This window comes from Brachycentrus maculatus, unplaced genomic scaffold (assembly GCF_059751285.1).
Source record: "Brachycentrus maculatus isolate JH-2025_06_01 unplaced genomic scaffold, ASM5975128v1 h1tg000213l, whole genome shotgun sequence".
In the NCBI taxonomy this organism is placed as follows: Eukaryota; Metazoa; Arthropoda; class Insecta; order Trichoptera; family Brachycentridae; genus Brachycentrus; species Brachycentrus maculatus.
This window is the reverse complement of record NW_028280964.1, coordinates 858726-885693: the sequence shown is the minus strand read 5'-3', so window position 1 is coordinate 885693 and position 26968 is coordinate 858726. Positions and strand designations below refer to the sequence as shown.

General features: G+C 34.6%; 1 protein-coding gene across 1 annotated transcript in view; it reads left to right on the top strand.

Moving 5' to 3' along the window:
* Positions 1-26968, top strand: part of Mcr (macroglobulin complement-related) — a 108008-nt gene that overhangs the window by 64742 nt on the left and 16298 nt on the right. Inside the window, exons 2-20 of the mRNA XM_088264078.1 lie at positions 4017-4777; positions 6187-6367; positions 7061-7229; positions 8537-8649; positions 9730-9870; positions 10827-11055; positions 15682-15875; positions 15999-16091; positions 16631-16855; positions 17529-17715; positions 18519-18694; positions 18783-18893; positions 19726-19866; positions 20595-20744; positions 21805-21944; positions 23192-23355; positions 24149-24372; positions 24803-24979; positions 25846-26028. Of these exons, the coding sequence (XP_088120204.1) occupies positions 4029-4777; positions 6187-6367; positions 7061-7229; positions 8537-8649; positions 9730-9870; positions 10827-11055; positions 15682-15875; positions 15999-16091; positions 16631-16855; positions 17529-17715; positions 18519-18694; positions 18783-18893; positions 19726-19866; positions 20595-20744; positions 21805-21944; positions 23192-23355; positions 24149-24372; positions 24803-24979; positions 25846-26028 (3747 nt within the window). The 5' untranslated portion in view covers positions 4017-4028. The remainder of the gene's footprint in view (positions 1-4016; positions 4778-6186; positions 6368-7060; positions 7230-8536; positions 8650-9729; positions 9871-10826; positions 11056-15681; positions 15876-15998; positions 16092-16630; positions 16856-17528; positions 17716-18518; positions 18695-18782; positions 18894-19725; positions 19867-20594; positions 20745-21804; positions 21945-23191; positions 23356-24148; positions 24373-24802; positions 24980-25845; positions 26029-26968) is intronic.

The window sequence follows — 26968 nt, the reverse complement described above, 5'->3', positions numbered from 1 at the left end:
ATATACATCCAAATATTTACTTAGCGGTTTGAAAATGTTCATGAATCGTGTTATTAAAAAAATGTTTTATAGATAATACCTTTCTATTCGTACATAACGAATGTGCCGACACATTTTATAACGAATATAAAATGACCTCTCTTCTACTTTGACAACATTCCTTTCCAATGTGAAGGGATGAAATTTGTACCTTTTTTAATAATTAAATATACCTTTTCACGTATGAAAACGAAAGGTTTTTTGCGAGAAGAGTGCCCTTGAGATATGTTTTACGAAAATGGCGCTATATAAATTATCCAAATTTATTATTTCCGTTTAAATTTTTTGTATTCTGAAAATAAATATTTTCCTTTGCTCTCCTTTGATTTTGTAATATTTTTTTTCGGTTCATTCTGTAATTTTTACAAAAAAAACATCAATTCCTTTTTATTATGTTTTTAATATTTAAAAAATCCTTCTTATTTAAATTTAAGATATCGTTTTTACAAAATATTACGTAAATATATAGTGGTTAAATCATTATAAAAATAATAAGTTTTTCAAAAATCCTTTTTGTGTAAATTAAAAATATTGGTTTTTACAAATACATATAACACAAAAATGGCGGTTTTTACAACAAAAAGACGCATATATAAGTATTACTGTTGTACACTTCTTAGGTGTTCTTAGGTGTTGTACACTTCTTAGGTGTTGATTTTATCAACTTTACAAGGCAATGAGAAAAAATATTTTTGTGTAAATTTAAGATATTGGTTTTTACAAAATATTACACAAAGGTAGTGGTTTTTACATCAAATATAAACACATATTATGAGACATATCATGATCTGAAAACATTGTCGGGAAAAATAGTAATTTAGTCAAAGATAAACAAACCCCTGTTGTTGTGAGGTCGCGACGTGTATTCAAAGGTTTACAAAAGTACACTGTATAAAATTACACAACGAAACTATCTTCTCTTAATTTATCTGTCCCGTTAAATTTTATTGCGTGGGTGTTCCCGCTTCCCCTATGCCACCCTCACACTTCCTAGCCTTTCCCCCTTTTTAAATAAATGGTTTTAATTACCTTTGGCGACATTTGAACACGCGTTTTTGCCCGAAAGCTATAGATCACAATCTATACACATTATAGATGGACAGGAACTGTGCTCTCTGTTGTATTGTTAAATTTCCACATGATTACGTACTCGATAAGGCCGTGATTGATTTTAGCCTATTAAATGTACGCCTGCCCAATTTTACCCCATCTGATCACTTATCGGCTCCTATTGGTGCACATGGCATTGCACTTGACTATTGCAGTGCTATCTATATTATCAATCGCATAATGGCAAGGTAATCAGTTTTGAAATTCAAACAATAATAATAATACATTGTAACAGGGCTCTTTGTGGAGACTGACGGAGCATTTCGTCGTAACGTAACATTCGCTGCGAGCATTTGAACATCGGATGGAGTGCTCGGAGCGCTGTACTGACTATACGAATGCTCGCACCGTAACGCGTTACGTTACGACGAAATGACTCCGGTCAGTCCCCACCTTTACGTTTTATACGTTTATATATTTCATATACATACATATATTTAACCTTCATACATATCGCTCACTCCTTTCAACAACGTCATATATCAAAAATCGATAATTTTCAGTTGTGCATGTTTTCAGAATGCCCAGAAAATGTACTATATCCCAGCAAAAGCTGCATATTTTTTTACTTAATACAAGGCAGAAAGTGTTGTTTTTGCATTTTAGAGAAAAGGTATTGTTTAATTATTTTTTTAAATATACTAAATATTTTTCAAATGGAGAAAAAACCTTCAGGTTTTACCTAGAAAGATCTGTTGCACAGTAAAAAAGTTCAATAAGTGGCTTGATATTTATTTTTAATACATTGTATTATATTTTTAAACTTTAAAAATGAGCTCCTGAGTTTTTTTATATATAACGTTGTTGAAAGGAGTGAGCGATATTTTATTACATAAATTGATCGTCGTTTTGTCTTATGGTGTTTTCGTTGCGAAATCGAAGTGGATAAAACTACGCTAACTCAAAATCTATTCTCATTTTTTCACTAATAAGTTTCTTACATTTGTGTACGCAGGTACTCAACAGGTACTTACCTACCTACCCGTACAGCCTATTATGAACATTTTGGAAGTGCGTTCCGACAAGTCGCGTGTCATGTGACTCCCTGATTTATTTTATAGCCTGATTCGTTAATTCCCCCATTCGACACTCCACCGTACACTTGTGGCTAGGGTATCGGATGGATATTTTAGCCTCTGCATAATTTTATTCGACTTCTAAGTCAACACTTTTTTATCTCACGTTACACCCGAGTTATTCATCTTTTCCTCAATTCATAATTACAAATATTTTAATTTTTTATTTATTTAACTCGAAAATATGCAATTTTGACTAATGATTCAGTATTATATTTTTAGCCATTCCAGGGTGACTTTATTTTCATTATTCTTTTAATAATTTACCACCCCTATTACTGTGACCTAATTTACTTAAATTTGTACCCTTAGTGTAGGCGACAAGCTGTCACATATCATCAATCAAAAGTGATCTCTCTCGTTCACTGTTATATTAATTATGGTAACAGGGTTACTGAGTGTAGTTTCCGATTTAAATATACATACTCTTCATTCAACATATTTCCAATATTGACGTTGATATATCAACAACATTATATACAGTTATTTAGGAAGAATTTTAGGATAATTGAATGATTCTCAACAAAAAAAATTCCCACATAATTTCTTTATAAAAACTCATAAATATCTCAAAATAAATAGGCAGATGAAAGTAGACTGAATGCAGTCGAAATGCGATTCTCAGAAGAATTTGCGACAAAACGATGTATGATAGATGTACGAATAGTGAAATAAGGAAGGAATGCAAAGCTGAGATAAGCATTATCGATAAAATTAAGAAAGGTGTGTTGAGATGGTTTGGACATGTAGAACGAATGAGTGAGGAAAGAACGACAAAACAAATTTATGAGGCGAATGTTAGCGGGAAAAGAAGCAGAGGAAGACCGAGAAAAACATGGCACGATCAGGTATGCCAAATACTTGAAAGTGGTCAGGTTAGGAGTCGTAACAATCGGCGGGTATGTATGAGGAGATGCATGAACGTGGAAGAGGCGAAGAATGTTTGCAAGGACAGAGTAGTGTGGCGCTCTATTCTCTCTGCCTACCCCTGCGGGGAAGCGGCGTGATGGTTAGTTAGTTAGTTAGTTAAATAAATAGATGGTTTTAAGAAAAACGAGGAAAAATAGTACCATCCAAAACTTTCAACTTTATCCCGTTATGTTTTATTTAAAAAAATATTGTATTTTACATAGTTGACTTATCTTTTTGATATGTTACTAATGGAATTAATTAAAAATAAAATAATTTTTATTTAATGGGTTTTTTAACTCGCATTTCGTTTGGGGGATTTGTATTGTTTAAAAAAACTAAACAAAAGAATATTAAAACAGTTTACAAATTCATTACAGTGCATACCTACCTAATTAAAATAAATAAAAGCGGTTATAAATTAACCAAAATACCTACCTAATTAAAATAATTAAATGTGTGCCAAGTAAAGATTTTTTTTATACATACAACACATTATATTTGCTTCTGATTACTTTATTGAAAATCGTAATGAAAAAATATGGCTAATATGAAAAATAAATTATACATGCAATTATTAATTGTATTATACTTCGAGCTCGCGTCGTTCGTTTGTCGTATTATTATTTCTTCCCAAAAGTAAGCGTGCAAGGGCTGTAGGTAGAGAGTCTCATGAATTCTTAGCGCCCAAAAAAGTTTTGTAGGTAATTTCGTGTGAAAAATTAGTTTTTCACTGGAAATAAAAATACGTAAAAAAATTCTTAATTATTAAATTTCCAATTGAATGAACGTGGTCGTTTTACAATACGTTTCTTTTATCCCTAACTTATTTGATTTTTTGCTTATATTTCTTACGTAACTAATATTGTTTATTTTTTCTAGGCGATTCCCGAGATGCGGGAAAGGTGGCGCCTCCTGGAGGCGGCGCTGCTGCTCTGTCTCGTCTCCTGCTGCAGCACTCAGGACTTCTCCCGAGGCTCCTCGCCGAACTCCTACAACACCAACGACCCCAACTTCCCCCGTGACCCGAATAACCCAAACTTCCCCCGAGACCCCAATGACCCCAACTTCCCCAACAGCCCAAATTTTCCCCGTGACCCGAATAACCCCAACTTTCCCAGAGATCCGAGTAACCCCAATTTTCCCAGAGATCCGAATAACCCCAACTTCCCCAGGGATCCCAATAACCCTAACTTCCCTAGAGACCCGAATGACCCTAATTTTCCCCGGGATCCGAATAACCCGTATGACCCCAACTTCACGAGAGATCCTTTAGTCCCTAATTCCTACAATACTCCGGATCCCTTGGATCCTTACAGAAGTAACGATCCTAACTTTCCTTATCGAGATCCCAATAACCCGACTAGTGATAGAAACTACCCCAATAGAGATCCCAACTTCCCGAACCGGGATCCATATGGAAAAGATGACGGGTTTACTCAGGACAGTTTTAACACCAGGAATGATTTCCCCGATAATTCGGGATTCAACCGGGATATTTACGGGAACAGAGACGGGGTTAATAATCCCGGCTACCCTAATGAATATGACTCGAGGCAACCTTGGGATACTAACAGACTCGGCGGTGGATATGACAGCAGACCACCTCCTCTTGAAACCAGCAGTGTCATCATTAACGAAGCGTAAGTGTATTTTTACATCATGTAAAAATTAATACATTGAAAGAAAAGTATACCATGAAACTGAAATGTGTTTTTTTTTTCATTATTATTGCTGACAGACCTGGGTAAGTCGGTAATGTTGCATGGACGGCTCCCTCTTCATGTTCTATACACTAGCTTTCGTTTTATTTGGTAAACCAAACTTTTTATCATTTTGATAAATGAAAAAATTGCCATGTGTACTTTATCATATTTTGCAAACAGCAAGCGCATATGGCATAGAGCTTAGTTATCCAACTGAATCTCTTGTTTTGTTTTCAATTTGGCAATATTCTTAGTTGAAAAATTCAAGTGTGGCACAAATTAGGTTTAAAACTTGCACTAATATGCTTTAAAAAATTGCCTATGTTAGGGTTACCATATTGTCAAATATAAATTGAAAAGAGGACAATTTACTCAAATCAGATAGCAAAGAGATGAAAACCCTGTTAATTATTGCAAATTAAAAAAAAAACATCATAAATAAGATTTTGTGCTATAAAAGATGTATAGTGACCCTCATCTACATTATAAGATAAATTAGAAACATGCCTACAGCTTGTCAATAACTGCAATCATCTAGTCTTACTATTTCTATAGGGGTAGGGAGATAGAATGGAGCTTTCTACTTGACCAGATTCAAGTTTTGATCAAGCTTATATTTTGAAACTCTCTTTGCTTTATCCTTGTATTAACACTTGCCACAACTCGCTCATTCTCTCATTATCCAGTTATCCATTCACGCCATGTGACCAAACCATCTTCAGTTAAATCTCACTCAGCCCGGGGCTATACATACACAATGACCAGCTTCTAGATGAAATAAAACTATCAACTGTTAAAATAGATACGTGTTTGCTTATAATTTTACTACTACTAGTACTGCAACAGAGAGGATGGAGTGCCACACTTTGCTCACTCCTTTCAACAACGTCATGTATCAAAAATCGTCCATTTTCTGTTTTACATGTTTTCGGGATGCCCAAAAAATGTACTATATCCCAGCAAAAGCGGCATATTTTTAACTTAATATTTACCCGCTACCGGGCAGAAAGTGTTGTTTTTGCATTTTGAAGAAAAGGTATTGTTTAATTATTTTTTTAAATATACTAAATATTTTTGAAATGGAGAAAAAACCTTCAGGTTTCACCTAAAAAGATCTGTTACACAGTAAAAATTTCAATAAGTGGCTTGATATTTATTTTTAGTACTTTTCATAATACTTTTAAACTTTAAAAACGATGTCCTGAAAAATCAAGTTTTTTGATATATGACGGTGTTGAAAAGAGTGAGCGATATCGATTCTCAGCACTCAGTAACGGTTAATTAAGTTAATTTACTACATTCGATCCCATTCTAACATTTGTATGTCCTTTTCTATGTGATTTCAGGACATACTTCATTGTGGCGTCCCGCATGGTGCGACCGGGTCAGATCTACAAGGTGTCGGTTAGTATCCTCAAGGCGAGGGCTCGCATGAACGTCCGGGCTTCCATCTCCAACAATGGGGTGGAATTGACTCACATCAACCAGGAAGTGAAGCAAGGCGTCCCGGAGACATTGAACATGAGGGTATGTATTGAAAATCATTCTACTCTTGATTTTAACATCTTTTTATCTTCAATCTCTAGAGATCTACTTGCTAGAGAAACTATTGGTTTATTCATAGATTTGGCGATAACTTCTACAACTCCATTTTAATTTATATATTAAATGTTAACCCTTACTGGTCCAATGTCGAATCAAATTCGACATAGATTTTTTGTTCTTAGGTTCCATGTCGGATGTTATTCGACATTTTTTTCATCATTAGTATTATTTTTTTAAATTCCAAGCTTACATTTTTGTCACTCATATCTATTACAACAGTATGTGGAGCAGAGGACAAAATATTTTTTTCCAATTGGAATGTAACTGTCTACCTAGATTTTTTTTTTTTGATTTTGGGGGACCTGATTAGTTTACTGATATTAGTTTAAAATGCCATAACAAGGCGAAACAATTTTCACAAGTTTTATTTTTATCTGTTTTTTAGAATAAAATATAATTTAATAGACTCTAGTTTTTCTCAATTTTGGGACCTGCAGTACGGTAGCTGAGCGTGCTGACCATTACACTACGGGGCGGAGTTTTTATATTACATTGTATTATTTGTAATTCCTAGATTTTTTTCAAAATAATCTAAATTAGCGTCTCGGTACATGTTCTGGTTAATGAGCCGTTAAAAAATAAAATAAATAAATAATGAATTGTTTTTTTCATCAGGTACCACCTACATCAGTACCCGGAGTATATAAGTTGAGGATCGAAGGACTGTACGATGATCCGTTTGATGGGAAAGCATTCCTCAATGAGACTTACCTCACATTTTCCCGGAGATTCATGACAATCTTTATACAGATGGATAAACCAGTGTACATGCAAGGACAAACAGGTATTTTGATTTTAAGAAAATTTAACGAAACTCAAAAATATGATAACAGTGCGTGCCCGATTGATACTTTTAAAATAAATTGCTTACCAAGAAATGCAGCCAACAAGCTCCTATATTCAGGCATTCTTCTTCTTCTAACCCTTATCCGCACCCCAATGGTGCATAGGGTACTGCATCATATAGAAGCAGTGTTATCTTGATCGTTAAATACACAAAGGAAAGGTGATCAGCCTTCCGCTTTAGGTACCAGTCTAGGGTCATATTAAATAAATATCAGACTGAAAATCACTAATATTTATTTTGACCCTCTTGGGAATCGAACCCGAGACCTCCATCATGGTAGCCTAGTGCGCTAACTAGTACACTATGGAGGCGGACATATTATTCAGGCATTAGCTTGATAATAATATTTTTAGATGATTTATATAGCGCCATTTTCGTAAAATACTGCATCAAAAGCACTTCACTGTCTTTTAATTGGGGAAAAGAAGATTGTGGAAATGATTGAGCAAATAAATGCATTTTTGGTGTATTTCTAAAGATCATTTATTTATTTGGGATTTTTACAGCTAAATAATACAATATACAATAACAATTAATAAATCTACAGCCAATTATAAAAATCCATTGATAATGTTATTATTATAATAAGTGATTAATGAAAGTAATGTTGTGGTTGGGGTGAGTGTGTGTGTGTGTGTGTGTGTGTGTGTGTGTGTGTGTGTGTGTGTGTGTGTGTGTGTGTGTGTGTGTGTGTGTGTGTGTGTGTGTGTGTGTGTGTGTGTGTGTGTGTGTGTGTGTGTGTGTGTGTGTGTGTGTGTGTGTGTGTGTGTGTGTATGTGTATGTGTATGTGTGTATCAGTGAATCATACATGAGTAATAAAAATATGGAAAGAAGGAAAGAGGAGGCAGGAGAGGCTTCGAGAAGAAAAAACAGAACAAAAATATTTTATTAAAATGGTAAAAATACAGTGATCAACGTACCAGCACACTACCCACAACGAGTGATATCATATTGTATCATTGTATTATCATCTCACTCTTACTGTTTTTATTATAACTACTGATGGAAGAGCATTCCAAGGCATTGATCTCGCAACAGCAGTGGCACGCTCGCCAAATTTAGTGCACTGGTTGCAAGCTGGTAAGATCACTTTCCCCATTGCAGCCGATGGAAGCGTGAGACGTCTATCAATCAGTTCGCCTGGAATGCGCGTATCTTTTAGATACCCTGGAGTCACGGCTTATTAATATCTGGTGTTTTTGTTACTATATAAGATTTCTAATGATCTTTTGAAATATTTCAGTTCACTTCAGAACAATTCCCATCAATACGGAACTGAAGGCATTCAATAATGCTATTGACGTCTATATTCTTGATCCCAACAGGCATATTATGAAGAGATGGCTCTCTAGACAGGTAAACTACTATATTATTTATTGATTCGGCATTAACTTTTTAGAATGACATGTAGATTTTTTTTTTTAATTGAACATTTGAAACAAAGTTAAATATAAAAAATAATGTTGAATAAACCACATTATAATTCATTAAAGTGGTATATTCAAGTGTTTAATTTAAAAAAAAAAGGTAAACTGCTTTTCAAATTATCAGATGAATATGACCATTACATGGAACCAAATAGTAGCGCTGATTTATTTCAGATAAAACTGTACCTTAGTGATTTTTATTTTATATATATTTTTTTGTAAACTGCTTTCAATTGTTTTAAAGTATTTTATTTGCAACTGGCTGTACCCGGCCACTCATTGGTATAGCTCAGTCTGGTTAAATGTACAAGAAAGAAAAGAGATTGTACTGATCTATTCTGTTCTTCTGTGCGTGTCATGTCAGGTCCCCCTGACATCGACTATCACTTGTGACTAATTGTCCTTATCTTGGGCAGCTCTAAACAGACTTAACTTCCTTCTTAACTTTTATTTATTATCTATAAAGTCATTGAAGAACTCATTTCTAATATCGTAGTCATACAGGAGAAAGTGACCAAGTGCATTGTTTTACAAAAACGTGATCATTGACTATATGAATCTTACTAGCTTAATATTGCCCTGAAAAAATCCCAAAGGATTTTAAACTTGGAAGTATAACATATTGACTAGTTAAAAATGACTAACTGCATTGGTGTTTATTTTCTTGCCAAGCAATAGTGACTAAAATGGCCCTCCTGAACATTTTACCTTTTGGTAGTTGGTCACTTTCTCCTGTACTACTACGATATGTTCAATTTCACAAGGTTTGTGGGTATTGCATGTATGGCTCTTTTACTTAACAAATGGCACTGTCATTGCAGTAACAAAAACAGCTAATAAAAAAAACATGTTTTTACTTGTCACAGGTGTATATATAAATACGCTTGCAAATCATCAACTTTAGAAGTTTAAGATTTTGAGCCAACCAAAATTTACATTTTTATTTGAATAGATGATGGGGTAATCAATCATATTATATTAATCATAAATTGTTATATTTTCTTTTCAGTCTAACCTCGGTACAGTAAGCTTGGAATACAAGTTATCTGATCAGCCAGTGTTTGGGGAATGGATAGTCCAGGTCTATGCTCTCGGGCAGATAGAAGAGTCCAAATTCCTTGTAGAAGAATACTATCAAACGAGATTTGAGGTGAGTTAACACAAATACATATGTATTGTAAGCTGTTCAATGGAGAGATAAGTGAGTGGTATCTCCTGGGATGGATGCTGAAAAAAAATCCAAAAACATGAAAAAAATGTAAACTACGTTATATGCACTTATGTATACCTGGAAATAGATTGTTGTTCAGCCATGCATCTATGATGCATGCTAACTCTTGTCAAATAAATCTTCTTCTTCATCTTATTCCTCATTACTGAGGGTTGTGACCCTTGTGGGAGCAATGACTCTTCTCCAGGTTTCCCTTGACTGCACTGCATGTAGCGCTCCAACCACCGAGGTGCTGCCTCAACTTGATCGGTCCATCGTGTGGGGAATCTTCCTCTCCCTCTTTTCCCCTTCCAGTCGTTCCTCATCGCCACGCGCAATGTGTCCAAAGAACTGAAGAATCCGTCATGTACAGATAAACAAATAGCCAACAAATATTAAACTAGTAATGTAAAATGTGCCCTCTGTTCAATAAAACCCAGTAAGGACACATTATTATAAACTTAAAATTCTAATTATGCTAGATTTAAGTTTTGTACTGACATTTCTTGGTGGAACTGCATTTTATAGAATTAAAAAAACAACTATGTAATTTTTTCCACATGAATTGCAGTCTAATGATGTCGGTTACGACGAAACCCGGTTGCTGGTCAAACGAAATTCACGTGGAAAAAATTACATAGTTGTTATTTTATTCTATTCTAATTATGTGTATGATCATAAATGCGGAATTGTTTAATTGGCTTTATTTTTATTAATGTAACTATTTTTGTTAATATAATGTAATGTTTATTACTGTTAATGTAATTATTTTTTATTATATACTTTTTTAAAATATAAAGCTGTACAATTCCCGAACAAATAAAAAATAATAAAAAGAAGAAAAAAAATATGAAAAACTGTCCCAACTACCTTTTTAAATAAATATTTTTTTATAGGTTAACGTAACTATGCCGGCTTTCTTCTTCAACACCGATCCGTTCATCTACGGTCGTATCATGGCTAACTACACGTCCGGCGCACCCGTGTCTGGAAACCTGACCCTGAAGGCGACCATCCGCCCCATCCCGCAGTTCAGACCGCAGTACTACTCGCAGCAGGGACAGTTCAACAATCAGGGGCTGTTCGGAGTCAACCTGCCCAATGACAGGGAGCAATACAACAGGGGTGAGATTTGTTTCTTTTTATTTCTTCTTCTTCTTCATCTTGTTGTAGGCCTTGTGGCCTGTTTTTAAGAGGGATTAGCCTACTGCGAACCGACAGATTCCCAGCTATCGACCCATCTCTTTGGTGGATGCCCAGGAGTCGTCTACCATGGGTTCGGCCATACAGTGCGATGTGGGGGAGTCTGGATGGTTCCATTCTCCTCACATGCGCATACCATTGTCTCCTTCGTTGCCTTCCCCACCTAACGACATCTTCAATCTTGCATATTTCCCTGATCCTGGCGTTTCTTATTCTATCTTGAAGACTCTTGCCTGATATGCTTCTTAGAGTCTTCATTTCTGACACTCTAAGCGCGTTTTTTGTGGCAACGGTGTCCGCTCTACTTTCGATTCCATACGTCATGATGGGTCGGACACAAGTTTATCCTTATTCCAAACCTTGAGGTAAAGAGTAGAAACCTCTAAGGTTCATATGGTTTATATATTTCAGTGAAACCTCTATAGATCGTTTTTGAAAAGACCTATTGAAATAAGTCATGGATGCGGGGAAAAAATTACTGTAGGAATATAGAGAGAAAAATAACACACTAACGTTTAAATGTTTAATATGTACATACATATTGTAAAAAAGTTGGTGAACCGAGTAAACTTCATTTTACTGAGATCTTAAGCACTCTTTTAACTATAAGACAATGGTTTAGTCAACTTGCAGCGCCATAAGCATAATGACTTGGATGAATTCCTGCAAAAAAAAATAGTATCCATAGGAAGGAGACATAATTCCTAAAGTATAATGATGTCACATTGATTTCAGAGGTCATATATCGCTCACTCCTTTCAACAACGTCATATATTAAAAATCGTCAATTTTCATTTGCAACATTTTGAGTGTGTCCAAATACTTGTTCACAAAATCTGGATTATCTCCAATTACAGGAGTTATTTTCATATTATTTTTTGACATCTCATCAAAGATGAAGAAGAATATGGAAGTCTGGGCATTTACGGGGCTTACGACCGTCATAGGCTGGTTTAAGTGATCACTTTACACACGTGTAACATTCACCAATTCTACCCATTATTGACAACCACACTACTCAAATTCTTGGAAGTTCTATATATATGAACCAATTTAGAAACCTTGTTCATGAATCACTAGAACTTCACTAGAGACATCTATTGGTGAGATGTAAAGAAGCTTTTTATTAAGCAGAAACTCTTATATTATAATATATAATATTATAATATTATAATATAAGAGTTTCTGCTTAATAAAAAGCTTCTTTACATCTCACCAATAGATGTCTCTAGTGAAGTTCTAGTGATTCATGAACAAGGTTTCTAAATTGGTTCATATATATAGAACTTCCAAGAATTTGAGTAGTGTGGTTGTCAATAATGGGTAGAATTGGTGAATGTTACACGTGTGTAAAGTGATCACTTAAACCAGCCTATGACGGTCGTAAGCCCCGTAAATGCCTAGACTTCCATATTCTTCTTCATCTTTGATGAGATGTCAAAAAATAATTTTCATTTGTGCATGTTTTCGGAATGTCCAGAAAATGTACTTTATCCCAGCAAAAGCAGCATATTTTCAACTTAATATTTACCCGCTACAGGGCAGAAAGAGTTGTTTTTACATTTTGAAGAAAAGGTTGACGTGGTGAAACCACGTTTCTCCTCTAGCCTGGCAAAAATAATCAATTATCAATCGTTTAATTTAATTAGTCTTAGGAAAAAAAAATATTTTTCTGTGCACGCAAATATTTTTTATGGCTCCGACCTTTTATAATTTACCTGTCATAAAACTAAAATGTATTTAAAAGGTTCGAATCATAAAAAAACTGTCGCCAACCCGCTGGCCTTTGTAAAGATATTTGCCGATGGTTCTTTATTATTATATAGTGCAAATAAAATTAAAAGTTTGCTAATTGATGTCCAGACATCAATTAGCCATCAATCAACGTCTAGACGTTGAAAATTTTGGGGGTGGATACAAGCGCACCGTCAGCCAATGAAAAATGGTTTCGAGGGCGTGATCTTCAAGGAGAGAAACCGAATATAACGGGAAGAAATCAGTGGGATCGATCTCTTGGAAGCCGGCAGTTGGTCGGAATACTCTCTTGGAAGCCAACAGTTGGAAGGATCAGTTGGGAGGAATCAGTCGTAAAAGGAAAGACCGACCAGTCGGACTGGTCGGAATAAGGACTTGGAAGCCGGGACTTGGAAGCCAGGACTTGGAAGCCGGCAGTTGGCCGGAAAAGAGTTGGTCGGAATAGTGACTTGGAAGCCGGAAGACTTGGAAGCGGGGACTTGAAAGTCACTCTTAGAAGCCAACAGTTGGACGGATCAGTTGGGAGGAATCAGTCGTAAAAGGAAAGACCGACCAGTCGGACTGGTCGGAATAGTCAGTCGGGAGAAATCAGTTGGAAGGAGCATTCGGGAAATCAGTGGGATCGAGGAGTTGGAAGGAGCCGTCGGGAGAGATCAGGGGGATCGAGCAGTCGGGAGAAATCAGTTAGAAGGAGCATACCTACACCAGGTTTTAAGACTTAAGTGAGGAGAAGAGCGGGAGCTCTACGCAGGGAGAGAGAAGATAGAAACAAGGGATTTACTCATCCGGAGTATCAAAAGCAGACCCACGCCGGGTCATAAGCCTCAAATTAAGAGCTGAAGCTCTACTAGGAGAAGAAGAAGATAAGAAGCAAGAATCATCGCACGGCGGCCCGTCATAAGAAGAACCTCATCCCAGCATCCAACGGCGCAGCTTTTTCACAAAGGATCACGGCGACCTCAGCATCACGGCGCATCTTTTTCACCAAAGGTTAGAATAAGTTAAATTTAAGATAGGATTAATTAATTTTAAGCTAATTTAAGATAGTGAATAAGATTAGTTTAAGTTAAAGTCACTTTCGTATAATTTTTATATTTTTAATTAAATCAATTTAAGTATATTTTTTGTGCTGAATTTTCTTTCATCTCCCTACCCCTCTTTCTAATATTCCCAGGGTATATCAGCTTGATAAGGTGGGTGACGTCAAGGTGTTGATGAATTATTTTTTTTTAATATACTAAATATTTTTTTAAATGGAGAAAAAACATTCAGGTTTTACCTAAAACGATGTGTTGCACAGTAAAAAATTCAATAAGTGGCTTAGTATTTATTTTTAATATATTTCATTACGTTCTTAAACTTCAAAAACGGTCTCCTGAAAAATCAAGTTTTTTGATAAATGACATTGTTGAAAGGAGTGAGCGATATGCGTTTTCTAACCTTTAGTTGAAAGATATTTGTGTCGTGTTGTGGTCCCGTGGTTAGGTACAATTTTATACTTATTTCTAATAATGAGCCGCTTAAGCTCACAGAAATAGTATGAAATTGAAGTATTTTTGTAAATAGTAAAAACACAAATATTATTATTATTTTTTAATAAATATATTTTTACACTTTGGAATGGATAATTTTTATGAAATTTATTTATTTTTATATAAACTCTCAGCATTTGGTTTAGTCAATAGTCAACAGTTCATAAAACGGACTCAAATTGCCTTATGATTTTTTTTTACAGATTTTATTCAACTTTTTGTATGCAAATGGTATCAATTCTTTAACCTTTAATTGTCTAAGCGGTGTTAAAATGACCTTTGGATTTGATTAGTTGTGTTCAGTGTCGAGACTTTTAGTCAATTTTTGGTTGAAACTATAATACATTATATCGAAATGACTACGCATTGGATTAGTTCCATGTTCACAATCGGTTAACAGATCACTAATGACCCCTAACACTACATACCCTGTAATATAATACATATTACTTCGTATTTCTGCTTCCTGTCGATAATTGGCAAAAGTTCTCAAGATTTCTTTTCTTTGCAGTATCTATAACTCCTCTTTCTTTTCCTATGAATATTAAAACATATTGGTTTACTACTAGACTTGGATTGCTTTAACCTTTTTCGTGGTAGCTCAGGTGAGAGTCCATAGTTAACACATTTCAGACAGGTATTTTTTAAGTCTGCGACGGGATTTGATAATTGCGCTATTGATAATAGTTTAGACCTTAATTAACTATTGATAATAGTTTAGACCTTCACTAAGAGATTGTTACATAATATTCATGTAAAAACATTAAATAATTCCTTCTTTTCTGACTTTGAAATGAGGCTGGCGCAGAAGGTAAAAATCAATCAATCGACCTAACGGGTAAAAGTACTTTTCCCGTTCTAAAGGCATTTGTCCACTACATGGAATTTTACTATCCGGCACGTCAGTTAGCATTTTAAAACGACGATTGGCTTGGATTGGCTTCTGCTTTTGTCCATCTTTCTTCAGATCGGAGCTCTTGATCGGTGCGTGAACACGTGCGTAAATTCGATCACGCTAAACTGTCGTAGTCGCTTTCATTTTTCAAAACGGGACTCCCGGACGGTAAAATTCCGGGTAGTGGACAAGCGCCCTAAGTGTGTTAAGATGCCATAAAGAAGTACTGAAAAGAAAACAGCACCATTACTCAGGAGATCACTTATAGTGAAGCAGCAACTTCTTCCATTTCTATCCTGACTTTGATCACTTGGAAGTGGTCACACTGGTCATTTGATAATACTAATTACATAATCCTTATTTCAGAACAATATGTCCGGAATCAGTTCTACCCTGGAGCCAACCCTCAGAATCCTTATGAGAATTTGAATCCTCAAGTAGATCAGAACGGAAACCCTATTCTCATACAGAATGGTCCCGTACCTATGACTACAGATGTCCTAAATCAACCCGGCTATGTTTACGATTATTCCAAAGTCGTGGAAAGACACTTCAATTTTGTGAGTATCCATAAAATATTTTTACATACTGAGAATAAAACTAATTTATCTATTTTTTTCTCTTACGGAAGATGCTCTAATTCTCGTATATTATTTATTTTTACCCTGCTTATGTGATTTCAGGATGAAGAATATCCCTTCTGGATGACAAAACCAGACCCATATAATACATACCAATATGGAGGCAGAAATGACTATCTTCCATTTTTGAGATTCGTGAGTACATATTTTTGTATATTGTTTTTTATGAATGCTTTGAAATTAGTTTTCAAAAAAGAATTAATATTAATATCAATATTTTTTTGAGATGTACAGCAAAATGTATTAATTAATTAATGAGAACATGAAATATTGTTATAAGAAATATTAATCAATTTTTTTTTTATAAAATACTTATTTACCCAGTTACGGTCTATGAAATTTTTCATATTTACATCATTAAAAATTCTCACCATTTCCCAGCAATTGGAAGTCGAAAATTGCATTCATTCCAAATGTCTCTGTGAGAATCAGTGGCGTAAAAATTTACAATTTTACCTATCATCTTTGGATATTTTAGTTCAATATTTTGACTGACTAATTTAACAATATCTCATTTATAAAATTATTTTTCTAACCATTTTCAGACTGGCAAGAAATCTAATGTAATAAATCAAATTAATTTCACCAAAATACCATTGAACTTTAAAATTCCTTTAAAACTTGCAGAAAACAGTTCATCGTTTACATTTTTAAAGTTGCGATAAATTTTCCAGTTCAACGGGACTTACGAGTTCAGATATCCCATGCGAGAACTGGAGCAGTATGTTCCTTCCCTGGACGGGATGGAAGTCATCATCACGGCCACAGTCGGAGAGAGGTTTCTAGACGAGATCATCGAGGGTTACTCCGTAGCTCGGATATTCAACTCTTCTATCAATGTGGCCTTCCTCGGAGGCACTCCGCAAGTCTTCAAACCTGCAATGCCTTTTGATTGCTATGTGAGTTAATATTTTTGCTGTTTTTACAATGTATTTTTTCTCAAACATACAAATCTAGACCCAACGTTTGGACTTTCAGATACAAAACTAGACTTAGTCCATATACTTAATGGTGTAAAACTTGACCAATGCCTCAGATAAATGAAAACTTGTCACTTGACTTACAAATTGACTCAAGTAACTGTATAAATTCCCAGTTGCTAGTATGTCCAACTTACACAACCTTTCACAAATATGAATGCACAAGCCATTGCCATTATTCTTCTTTTCATCCTCATAATTAATCTTCACAATTCTTAATTAGTACCCGCCCAGTATCTTCTTCATTAATCTTCACTATTCCTTCTAAATTTCCTTTCCCATTTAGTAGTGAGCTCTTTCACTTATGTATCCTATGAAATATATTTCACTTTTCAGACCTTAATAAAAAAACTGATCACCTTGATCCGATGCAGTGTGCTTTACACCATTTGGGTGTGATACGGGTCAAAGAAGACTGAAATATTAGTGATTGATTTTAACTACAATTCTAGTATCCTTCACTAGCTGAACAAAACAACTAAAACTAGAAATATTATTTCAATATAGTTGAATCAAGCCAATGTTGATAATTTCACAGTTAAGCATGTAATTTTAAAATAAATATAATAATTTTATAAATTTGTATTTTCAGATCGCAGCATCATTCCACGATGGTTCTCCCCTGAGACCACTGCAGTTGGGGCTCAGCATGATGGAGATACAGAGCAACGTGGAGATGAGAGGAGGGGGAAGGAGGGATCTCCCTATACAACAGCTCCGTATGGATGACAGCACACCTGGAATCTGGCATCTCAAGATCGATCTCAAGACGCAGTTAGGTAAGTAATCTACATTAAAAAAAAAACAATGCTTTACTGATAGTAAACATTAGTTTGGTAACTATGCAAATTAATCTGTTAATATAATGGGTTATTATAATAATGAATTTTATTATTAGTGTGTAAATTGATTGGAAAATAACACAAGTAAAAAAACTACCGTCCGTGCCCTCAAACCATTTTTTTCATAATCATTTAGTATTGAATGTCATTTCTAGAACATAATTACTCAACAATTGGAATAATTTATGTATACTATCGCCAGTTTACCAATTTCATGTGATATTATGCTGCAAAACTTAGACCTTTACTTAGGTCATTGAAAGCACTTATGAAACAATGCTCTTTTAATGAAATTATGAATCCTCGTACACTTGACGACTGTCATATGCCACATGTGAACACCTACTGGTCATTCCATGTATCTTAAGAAAATATCCATATCTCCATCCGAACACCTATATGGACAGACTATTTAGTTCTAAACATATCTCAGCTAGCTGCGCAACAGTTACTTATATTGTGAACATGAGAGGAGGGTGGAGTTATTTGTTAATCTAATTTTAAATCTTTAAATATTTTTGGTGTTTACGTTAATAAAAACAAAAGAAACAAGTACCTACCTATTTACCTCTTCTTTTTTAATTAAAAAATCGTCTCTATCCTAATTAGGTACCATTTTATTTACCTGATTGTCTATGGTTCCCCAAATAAATTATTTCAAATTAGGATTGTCTTTGATTCCTAGGCTTTGTAATTTTCTATGTTTTCACTTTCACTGAAACGTTCTTCTCGACTCGCAGGTCTTGATGATGCACCGAATGCTAAGGAAACATTGAAGGATATTTCTCAAATGAGATTGACCGCGTACTTCAGAGATGCCATGGGTCAGCGGGCCCAAGGGGAACTATTACTCATATCACACCATTCCCCACAAAATCACCACATCAAAGTTTTCACCAGCACCGAACTTGCCAAGGTATATCAATAAAAATAAAAGGTTATTTATAGATACTTGGATAATTTTATCAAGCATATGAAGTTTTACACTTTTGATTTTTTTTTAGGTCGGAGAATACATTGTTCTTCACGTCCAAAGTAACTTTTACATGGAATTCTTCAATTATTTGGTCATGTCAAAGGGTATTATTCTAACGACTGGACAAGAGAATATGAAGGTTTGTACTTTCAGCTTCTATTATTAATATATACATGACATCAAAGTGCTCTCTAGACTGTGTAGCCTTGCTTAATTACTATCTTGTACTCAAAAATTAGAGACCATCCAATTTCATTGAATTCCATCACTTCATTTTAATGATATATTTATACATATACTGTAAAAAAATAAATATAGCATAACCTTGAAGGAATACTGGTTCCGACCCTAATGTATGGAAGTGAAACATGGAGTTGGCAAAAGAAGGATAAAAGTAGACTGAATGCATTCAAATGCAATCTCTCAGAATAATATGCGACAAAGCGATGTATGATAGATGTTCGAATAGTAAAATAAGGAAGGAATGCAAAGCTGACACAAGCATTATTGATAAAATTAAGAAAGTTGTATTGAGATGGTCTGAACATGTAGAACGATTGAGTGAGGAAAGAATGGTAAAACAAATGTATGAGGCGAATGTAATTGGAAAAAGAAGCAGAGGAAGACCGAGAAAAACTTGGCACGATCAGGTATGCCAAATACTTGAAACGGTCAGGTTAGGAGTCGAAACAATTGGCGGGTATGTATGAGGAGATGCATGAACGTGGAAGAGGCGAAGAATGTTTGCAAGGACAGAGTGGTATGGCGTTCTATTCTCTCTGGGGATCCGGCGTGATGGTTAGTTAGTTAGTTCTGAAAGAATCCCTAACATACTGTCCAAAATGTACCTGATACTTTTATAAATCATGATGTCAGATTCAACGGATCTGGTATTTCTCATAAAAGTACAGTAGCCGATATATCGGATTTTGGTAACCAAAGGGTTATTGTATTGTATTTCATACTTTTAGGATTCTATCAGGACTTTTGCTGTTACTCTGTCAGCGGAAATGGCTCCTGCAGCAACCATTGTGGTCTGGAGCCCTGGACGCCACGGAGACACCATGGTCGACTCCATTACTGTACCTGTTAACGGAATCTCAAGAAATAATGTGAGTTTTAATTCATTTTAATGTGATTAAAATTTTCTTAACCTCTAAAAGTTCTGCTGAGTATTTGTCTCCTGATACAAATAAAAGGGATGCTGTTAGGCAAACTTTTACATCATCCTCTGAATTTTCATAAATTTCTCTTTCTACCTCACTTTATTCCATACATGAATATTTTATACGAATAATAGCTCTTGTTTTCAGGATGTATAATGACATCACTGCTACTATCATCACTAGAATCAAAATCATTTTATAAAAATAACTTAAAAGCGTCTTTTACATACTGTTAGTAGCGAGCAGGAGACGTTTATAAGCATTCTATTTGCTTACTTTTGGTAAAGCGCGAGAGATGCCAAAAACATTGTACAGATCGTAATTGGGTTTGCGGCTACTTGTGGGTAGTATACAACCCTAATTAGTATACTGATTAGGGTCGGGGTTGATGAAAAAACCGCCAATAAGCAAATACTATAATGCAAAAGTAAGCAAATAGAACGCTTATAAGCGTCTCCCACTCTCTACCAACAGTATGTAAAAGACGCTTTTAAGCGTTTCCCGCAAACAGTGTTAGTAATAATAATTTTGGATAATTTATATAGTGCCATTTTCATAAAATACTACGTCAAGGGTCCTTATTGCCTACTTTGAATGTTCTTGTAACTTTCAATGTTTAGTTTTAAATTACCGAAGCTTGAATTATGTATAATGAATTGTTTATTATTCCGCAGTTCACCGTGTTCATCAACAATCGCAAAGCAAGGACAGGAGAGAAGGTAGAAGTGGCCATCTACGGTGAGCCAGGATCTTACGTTGGTCTTTCAGGTATAGATAATGCCTTCTACACCATGCAGGCTGGAAACGAGCTTACTTACGCTCAGGTAACATTCAATCCCTATTATAAAACTATTTTATTTATTTTAAATAATATTACTTATTTTTCCCTGTACTAACTATTTTCTAACACTAATTTTTCTGTTTGTCTATATGGGGAATTTGAAGTTTATGGTAAGAGATGCAAAACGGATGGAAACAGCTTTCTTCATGCTTTTTCATTGTTATTCATACAAAATTATGTTGGTAAATGTCCTCAATGTAAACAAAAATATCAACAAAAAAAATTCAAGCGCATCAAATATAAATTACTTTTTAAATCGCATTTTTCGTCTTTGGAAATTTACAAATTTAACAAAATTTCAAACTTTTACCAACAATGATTTGCTTATCATCGTAAATCATGACATACTTGTAACTATAGTAACTTTAGAAATGTACAAATGTGATATTTCTGTTTTGTATTTTGCTTTTAAAAACCATGCTTAAACTTGAAGCAATTCAATAGTGACATGTATTTCTGTCTCTCTTTCTTCTGCATTGTCGCCAATACTCCGAAAATACATAATTAATTTTTTCTGGTAATGGCAACCCTTCTATTTTCTGTGATCTTTTATATTATTGTCATAATTTTTATCAGCACAAATCTTTGATGGAAAAATGTTTTCAAAGTGGAAAATAAAGATTTGTTACAGTAAAAAATGTGTCAAATGGTCCAAGAGATTGTAAGAAATAGACGTGTTGGTCTTACCGGAGGGAATTCTTAATTATTTGATAATTCTTGTTTGATTATCATCAATTAAAGGCATTTTTAATCATTTGTCATAGTCATAATAATTTATTTATGAAGATATTAAACGAAATCCAAATATTTTTATATTTTTACACAATTTCAAGCTAAATTATTTTTTTCACTGTAATTTTACAATTCATATAATTATATATATCAATCAATATAATTATTGCATAATATAATTGTCTGTATCATTATTATAAATTCACTCATATTAGTTAATGTATCTTTAGTAACACAGCGATTATGCTTCTGCAAAGTCACCCAACAATCGAGGTTTTCATGGCACCACTAAATTGTTTATCATCCCTCAGGTTATCACCAAAATGGCGACTTTCGATGAGCAAACCAACGGGACCTTCAAGCACACTTGGATGTCTCACCAAGGAAATCCGGATGATCTGGTGTACTTCCCCTCTTCCACCTTCGGGATTGACGCTAATAGAACATTCGAGTGAGCTTTTACTTTTATCTAATCATCTTCTTGCTCACCTCTATTTCTCCTGATCCTGCGTTTAGTCGAAGACAGCATTTGAAGAGGACCCTTATGACTTCATTTCAGTCTATCTTGTAGATAAGCATCCGAATGATTCGAAAAATATATTGCTGACTCTTTTCAACAACATCATAAATCAAAAAAACTAGATTTTTCAGGAGATTGTTTCTAAAGTTTAAGAATATAATAAAATGTATTAAAAATAAATATCAAGCCACCTATTGAACTTTTTACTGTGAACAGATCTTTTTAGAAAAAACCTGAAGAGTTTTTCTCCATTTGAAAAATATTAAGTATATTTAAAAAAACAATTAAACAATACCTTTTCTTCAAAATCCAAAAACAACACTTTGTGCCCTGTAGCGGGTAAATATTAAGTTACAAATATGCCGCTTTTGCTGGGATATAATACATTTTATGGGCATTCTGAAAACATACACGACTGGAAATTGACGATTTTTGATATATGACATTGTTGAAAAGAGTGAGCGATATGTGTATGAACTTGCGCTTTAAAATTATCTTGACACTTTTGCATCAAGTTCAAATTGTATTATATTAATATGACAGTGACAGGGCAGTTTTACATATCTGCAAAAAATGCCCATAAATAAACTACTAAGAATGTGTCGGGTTGTGGTCCCGTGGTTAGTGCCGTTGACTCTTGAGTCAAAGTTTCTCGGTTTGAATCCTTCTAGTGCCATCTGCAGGCAAAATCTTAAAGTAATATTGCTCTGACCAACCTTTTTTACATTCAAAGCATTATGTACTCACGGAAGACTCGTATGTTATATGATTCATTCGTGGTATATGTGTTAACATCATTATTTTATTGAGTATAGATTTTTTATCATATTTTTTAAAACGCATCGTTGGTTTATCGTGAAGTTTGTGATTTGATACAAGCAATATTAGATTTCATTGAAAGAATGATGACAGAAAAGAATCTATAATATTTTTATATTATAGTGATACCTACTCGCTACACAGCAAAAAAAACACGACAAATTATACAAAAGTATGCATACCGCCGCAACATAAGCTTTCTTAAACGCACAAATATGTGCACGCTGTAAACAATATGTTATTTTACATTTTATTACATTTCTACATTATTACATTTTTTTTCGTTGTCAATTACATATGAATATATTTTGGACTAGTTTATTTTAGTGGTTACAATAAGTGTTTTCCGATACTTGCAGATACGCCGGCCTGGTAGTATTCAGCGATGTACCCGTAAGCCGAAGGACCGAGTACTGCAACCTGACTCTTGGCTACGCTGAGTGCCTCAACGGGCGCTGCTACCGGGTGGAGAAGAAGTGTGACGGAATCTACGACTGTGAAGATGGAACTGATGAAGCCGCCTGTAAGTCTTACTGTCCTGACCTTTAACTTTTCAAAAAATATATGAATAAGGATCTCACCTTATCAATCAGCTGTACGCCTTGTACATTTATCTAGTGTAGCATCCATATTGAATTTCGGTACTTGTTGACCCATTTAATAATTTCAGATTTAAAAATAACAAACTAATTTTTATACACAAACTGATGTTCAGTGATGTTTCAAAAGTAATAAGTATTTTAATTTTAATGTATTCAAATTCCCATAATAAACCAGCTCGTCTCCATAGTGTAGTGGCTACCATGCTGGAGGTCCCGGGTTCGATTCCCAGGGAGGCCAAATATTTATTAATATGTACTAATTTTGATTTAATATTACCCTAGACTGGTACTTACCTAATGCGCAGGACTGATCACTTTGCTTTCATATAATGATCAAATTAACATTACACCTATTTGATGCAGTGCCTTATGCACCATTGGGTGCGGATAAGGGTCAGTAGTAGTTGTAATAAGCCATATTTTTTTTTAAAATTGATTCAGTAGTCACTATTTATTTTATTTACTCGTTATTTTCACTAGGAATAAACAACACTATTTCTTAAAATCCATTGTGACAAAAATGTTTTGAAATGTTCCGCACCATTTCACACAGTGTTTGAAAATGATGTGAGATACAACGAAACATGTGTCGCAATAGATTTTAAGAAATAGTGGTATTTATCAACGGAAATTTAAATTAAAAACATAAAAATTATATCTGAATTATTGTTATTTTTTAAAGAAATATCCCTTATAAGAATCCCTCTTTTCCAGGTGATTCTGACAAGTCCACAAAGTTGGCCCACTTCCGCAAGTTCCGCTTCAACCGCATCCAGCGGCAGTACGACAATGTCTGGCTCTGGAAGGACATCAACATTGGACCGCACGGCCGCTTCATCTTCAACACCGAAGTGCCCGAGCGCCCCGCCCACTGGATGGTCTCCGCATTCAGCATGTCACCGAGTCTCGGTTTCGGCATGTTGTCCAAGGCTATTGAGGTAATTCACAATCAAATAGGCACTTCACCATCGCTAATATAGCATTATTTTAATATATTTAACCCTTTCCTTACGGTGCTAAAAACTTCCGCGTGACATTATGGTATATAACTAAAAATATATTTATAATTTAAATTTGAAGCACTAACTTTGTGATTTTCCATTTTAAAATTAAAATGTAACTTTGTATTAAAATCACATATTTTATTATAACTTAATTATAATGTCTACCGGTTTCGAAGCTAACCACTTCTTTATCAAGACTGATTAATACTAAAAAAAAAAAAAGTTTTTAGTATTAATCAGTCTTGATAAAGAAGCGGTTAGCTTCAAAACCTGTAGACGTTATAATTAAGTTATAATAAAATATTTATAGTGATTTTAAAACAATGTTGTATTTTAATTATAAAAAATACATATATTTTTTTAGTACGAGGGAGTGTTGCCATTCTTCATGAATATTGAGATGCCTGACATTTGTCGCCAAGGAGAGCAAATAGGTGTCCGTGCGACAGTATTCAACTACATGAAGGACGCTATCGAGGCTACTGTGGTCCTGGCTGGGTCGCCGGATTACAAATTTGTGCATGTAGAAGAGTTTGGAATTGTGAGTAATCGTTACCTGGCCTTTTATTGTGTCAAATGTAAAGTCGTTTGAATTATTTGTTCTTTATTTTTGCATAAATAAAAAAAATACAAACACCATATTACAAGTCCCGGTAATAAAATAACTATATAGCTTTTTTCACTCTTATTTTATATAAGTGACCGAGTTTCATCGTTACCGACGTCATTAGACTGGTGTCGGTGATTCCGGTAATGGCAAAACTTGGTCACTGCTCAAATAATATAAAAGTGGAAAAGGCTATTATATAAAATGCTGTTCCACCAAGAAATCATTAATTTATTGATAAATTGGTATTCAAGCACTTTGTCATTGGGTTCTTCGAACACTGTTCGGTCAAAGTTCTGACAATGTAACAAAATAAACATAAAATGCACATATGTATTTACAAAATCGTACCCGTACAGGAGAAAATGACCATCTAACAAAACGTAAATTGTTCAGGAGGGCTTTTTTAGTCACTTTTGCTTGGCATGAAAATAAACACCAATGCAGTTAGTCATTTTTAACAAGTTTAAAATCCTTTGAGACTTTTTTCAGGGCAATATAAGCTAGTAAGATATCAAATAGTCAATGATCAGGTTTTTGTAAAAAAAATGCACTTGGTCACTTTCTCCTGTATGACTGCGATGTACATTCATACATAAAAATATTTTATATAAGTAAATGAAAAGAAAATACACAATAAAAATTGAAAAAATCCTCTTTCCCATTCAATCTTGCAACAGATGTTATTCAAATTTATTAATGTTTTTAGGTTCAGCGGCAATATGTTAAACATCATGAAATTGTATACTCCAACGTTCTTATCCATATTTATTACTATATCACTCTGTTTCTCTGTGCAGGTGAACTCGTATAATCCGAGAACATCATTTGGTGAGCACCAGTTCTTCATCTACATCCCCGCGGGAGAGGCTATGATTGTGCACGTCCCCATCGTACCCCAGAAGTTAGGAGACATCCACGTCACCATTCACGCTACAACACTCATAGGAAAGGATACTATCACGAGGAAACTGCACGTAGAGGTATGCTATAAACTAAAATTTTCATTTGAAATTCAAAAAACACAGTACATATAATAATGATAGAAATATATAAAAACATTCTTCTTCTTCTAACCCTTATACGGACCCCAGTGGTGCATAGGGCACTGCATCGTGTTGACGCAGTGTTATATTGATCGTTATTTTACATGAAGGCAAGGTGATCACGCCTGCGCTTCAGGGACCAGTCCAGGGTAAAATAAAATAATTATTAAAGTGTAAAATCACTAATATTTATTTTTACTCTCCCCTGGGAATCGAACCCGGGACCTCCAGCATGGTAGCTAAACACGCTAACCATTACATCATGGAAGTGGACAAAAAAAATATAAATAATAATAAACCCACAATTAACAATATGACAATGACTAAAGTCTTCTCCTATTGTCCATGTTCCCACTGATAAAAAAAGTAAATAAATAATACAAATTAGTTCTTATGGGGGGATAATCATCCTTCAACATCCCAAGAACACAACTCAACAAAATTTAGTCTTAGCTTCACATTCGGTGTTTGAAAATGGTGCAGAATGCTTCGAAATAGGTGTCAGAATAGATTTCAAGAAATAGTGGTATTTTTTATTCCGTCTTAATCCTCATTACTGAGGGTTGTGACCCTTGTGTAAGCAGTGACTCTTCTCCAGCTATCCCCTGACTGCGCTGCACGTAGCGCTCCAACCACCGAGGTGCATGTCATTGCTAATTTGAGATCCAAGGAACTGAAACTCATTTATTATCCTCTGTTCCGTTAAGTGGTATATACCAAGTGAAATTCAAATTTAAAAAAATGTCGTTAATTGATTCGGCAGTCACTCATTGGTAAAATCTATCCATTCTTAATTAATGTTTTACTTAGTAAATACCACTATTTCTTAATATCTAATGTGACACGTGTTTCGATGCATTCCGCATCATTTTCAAAC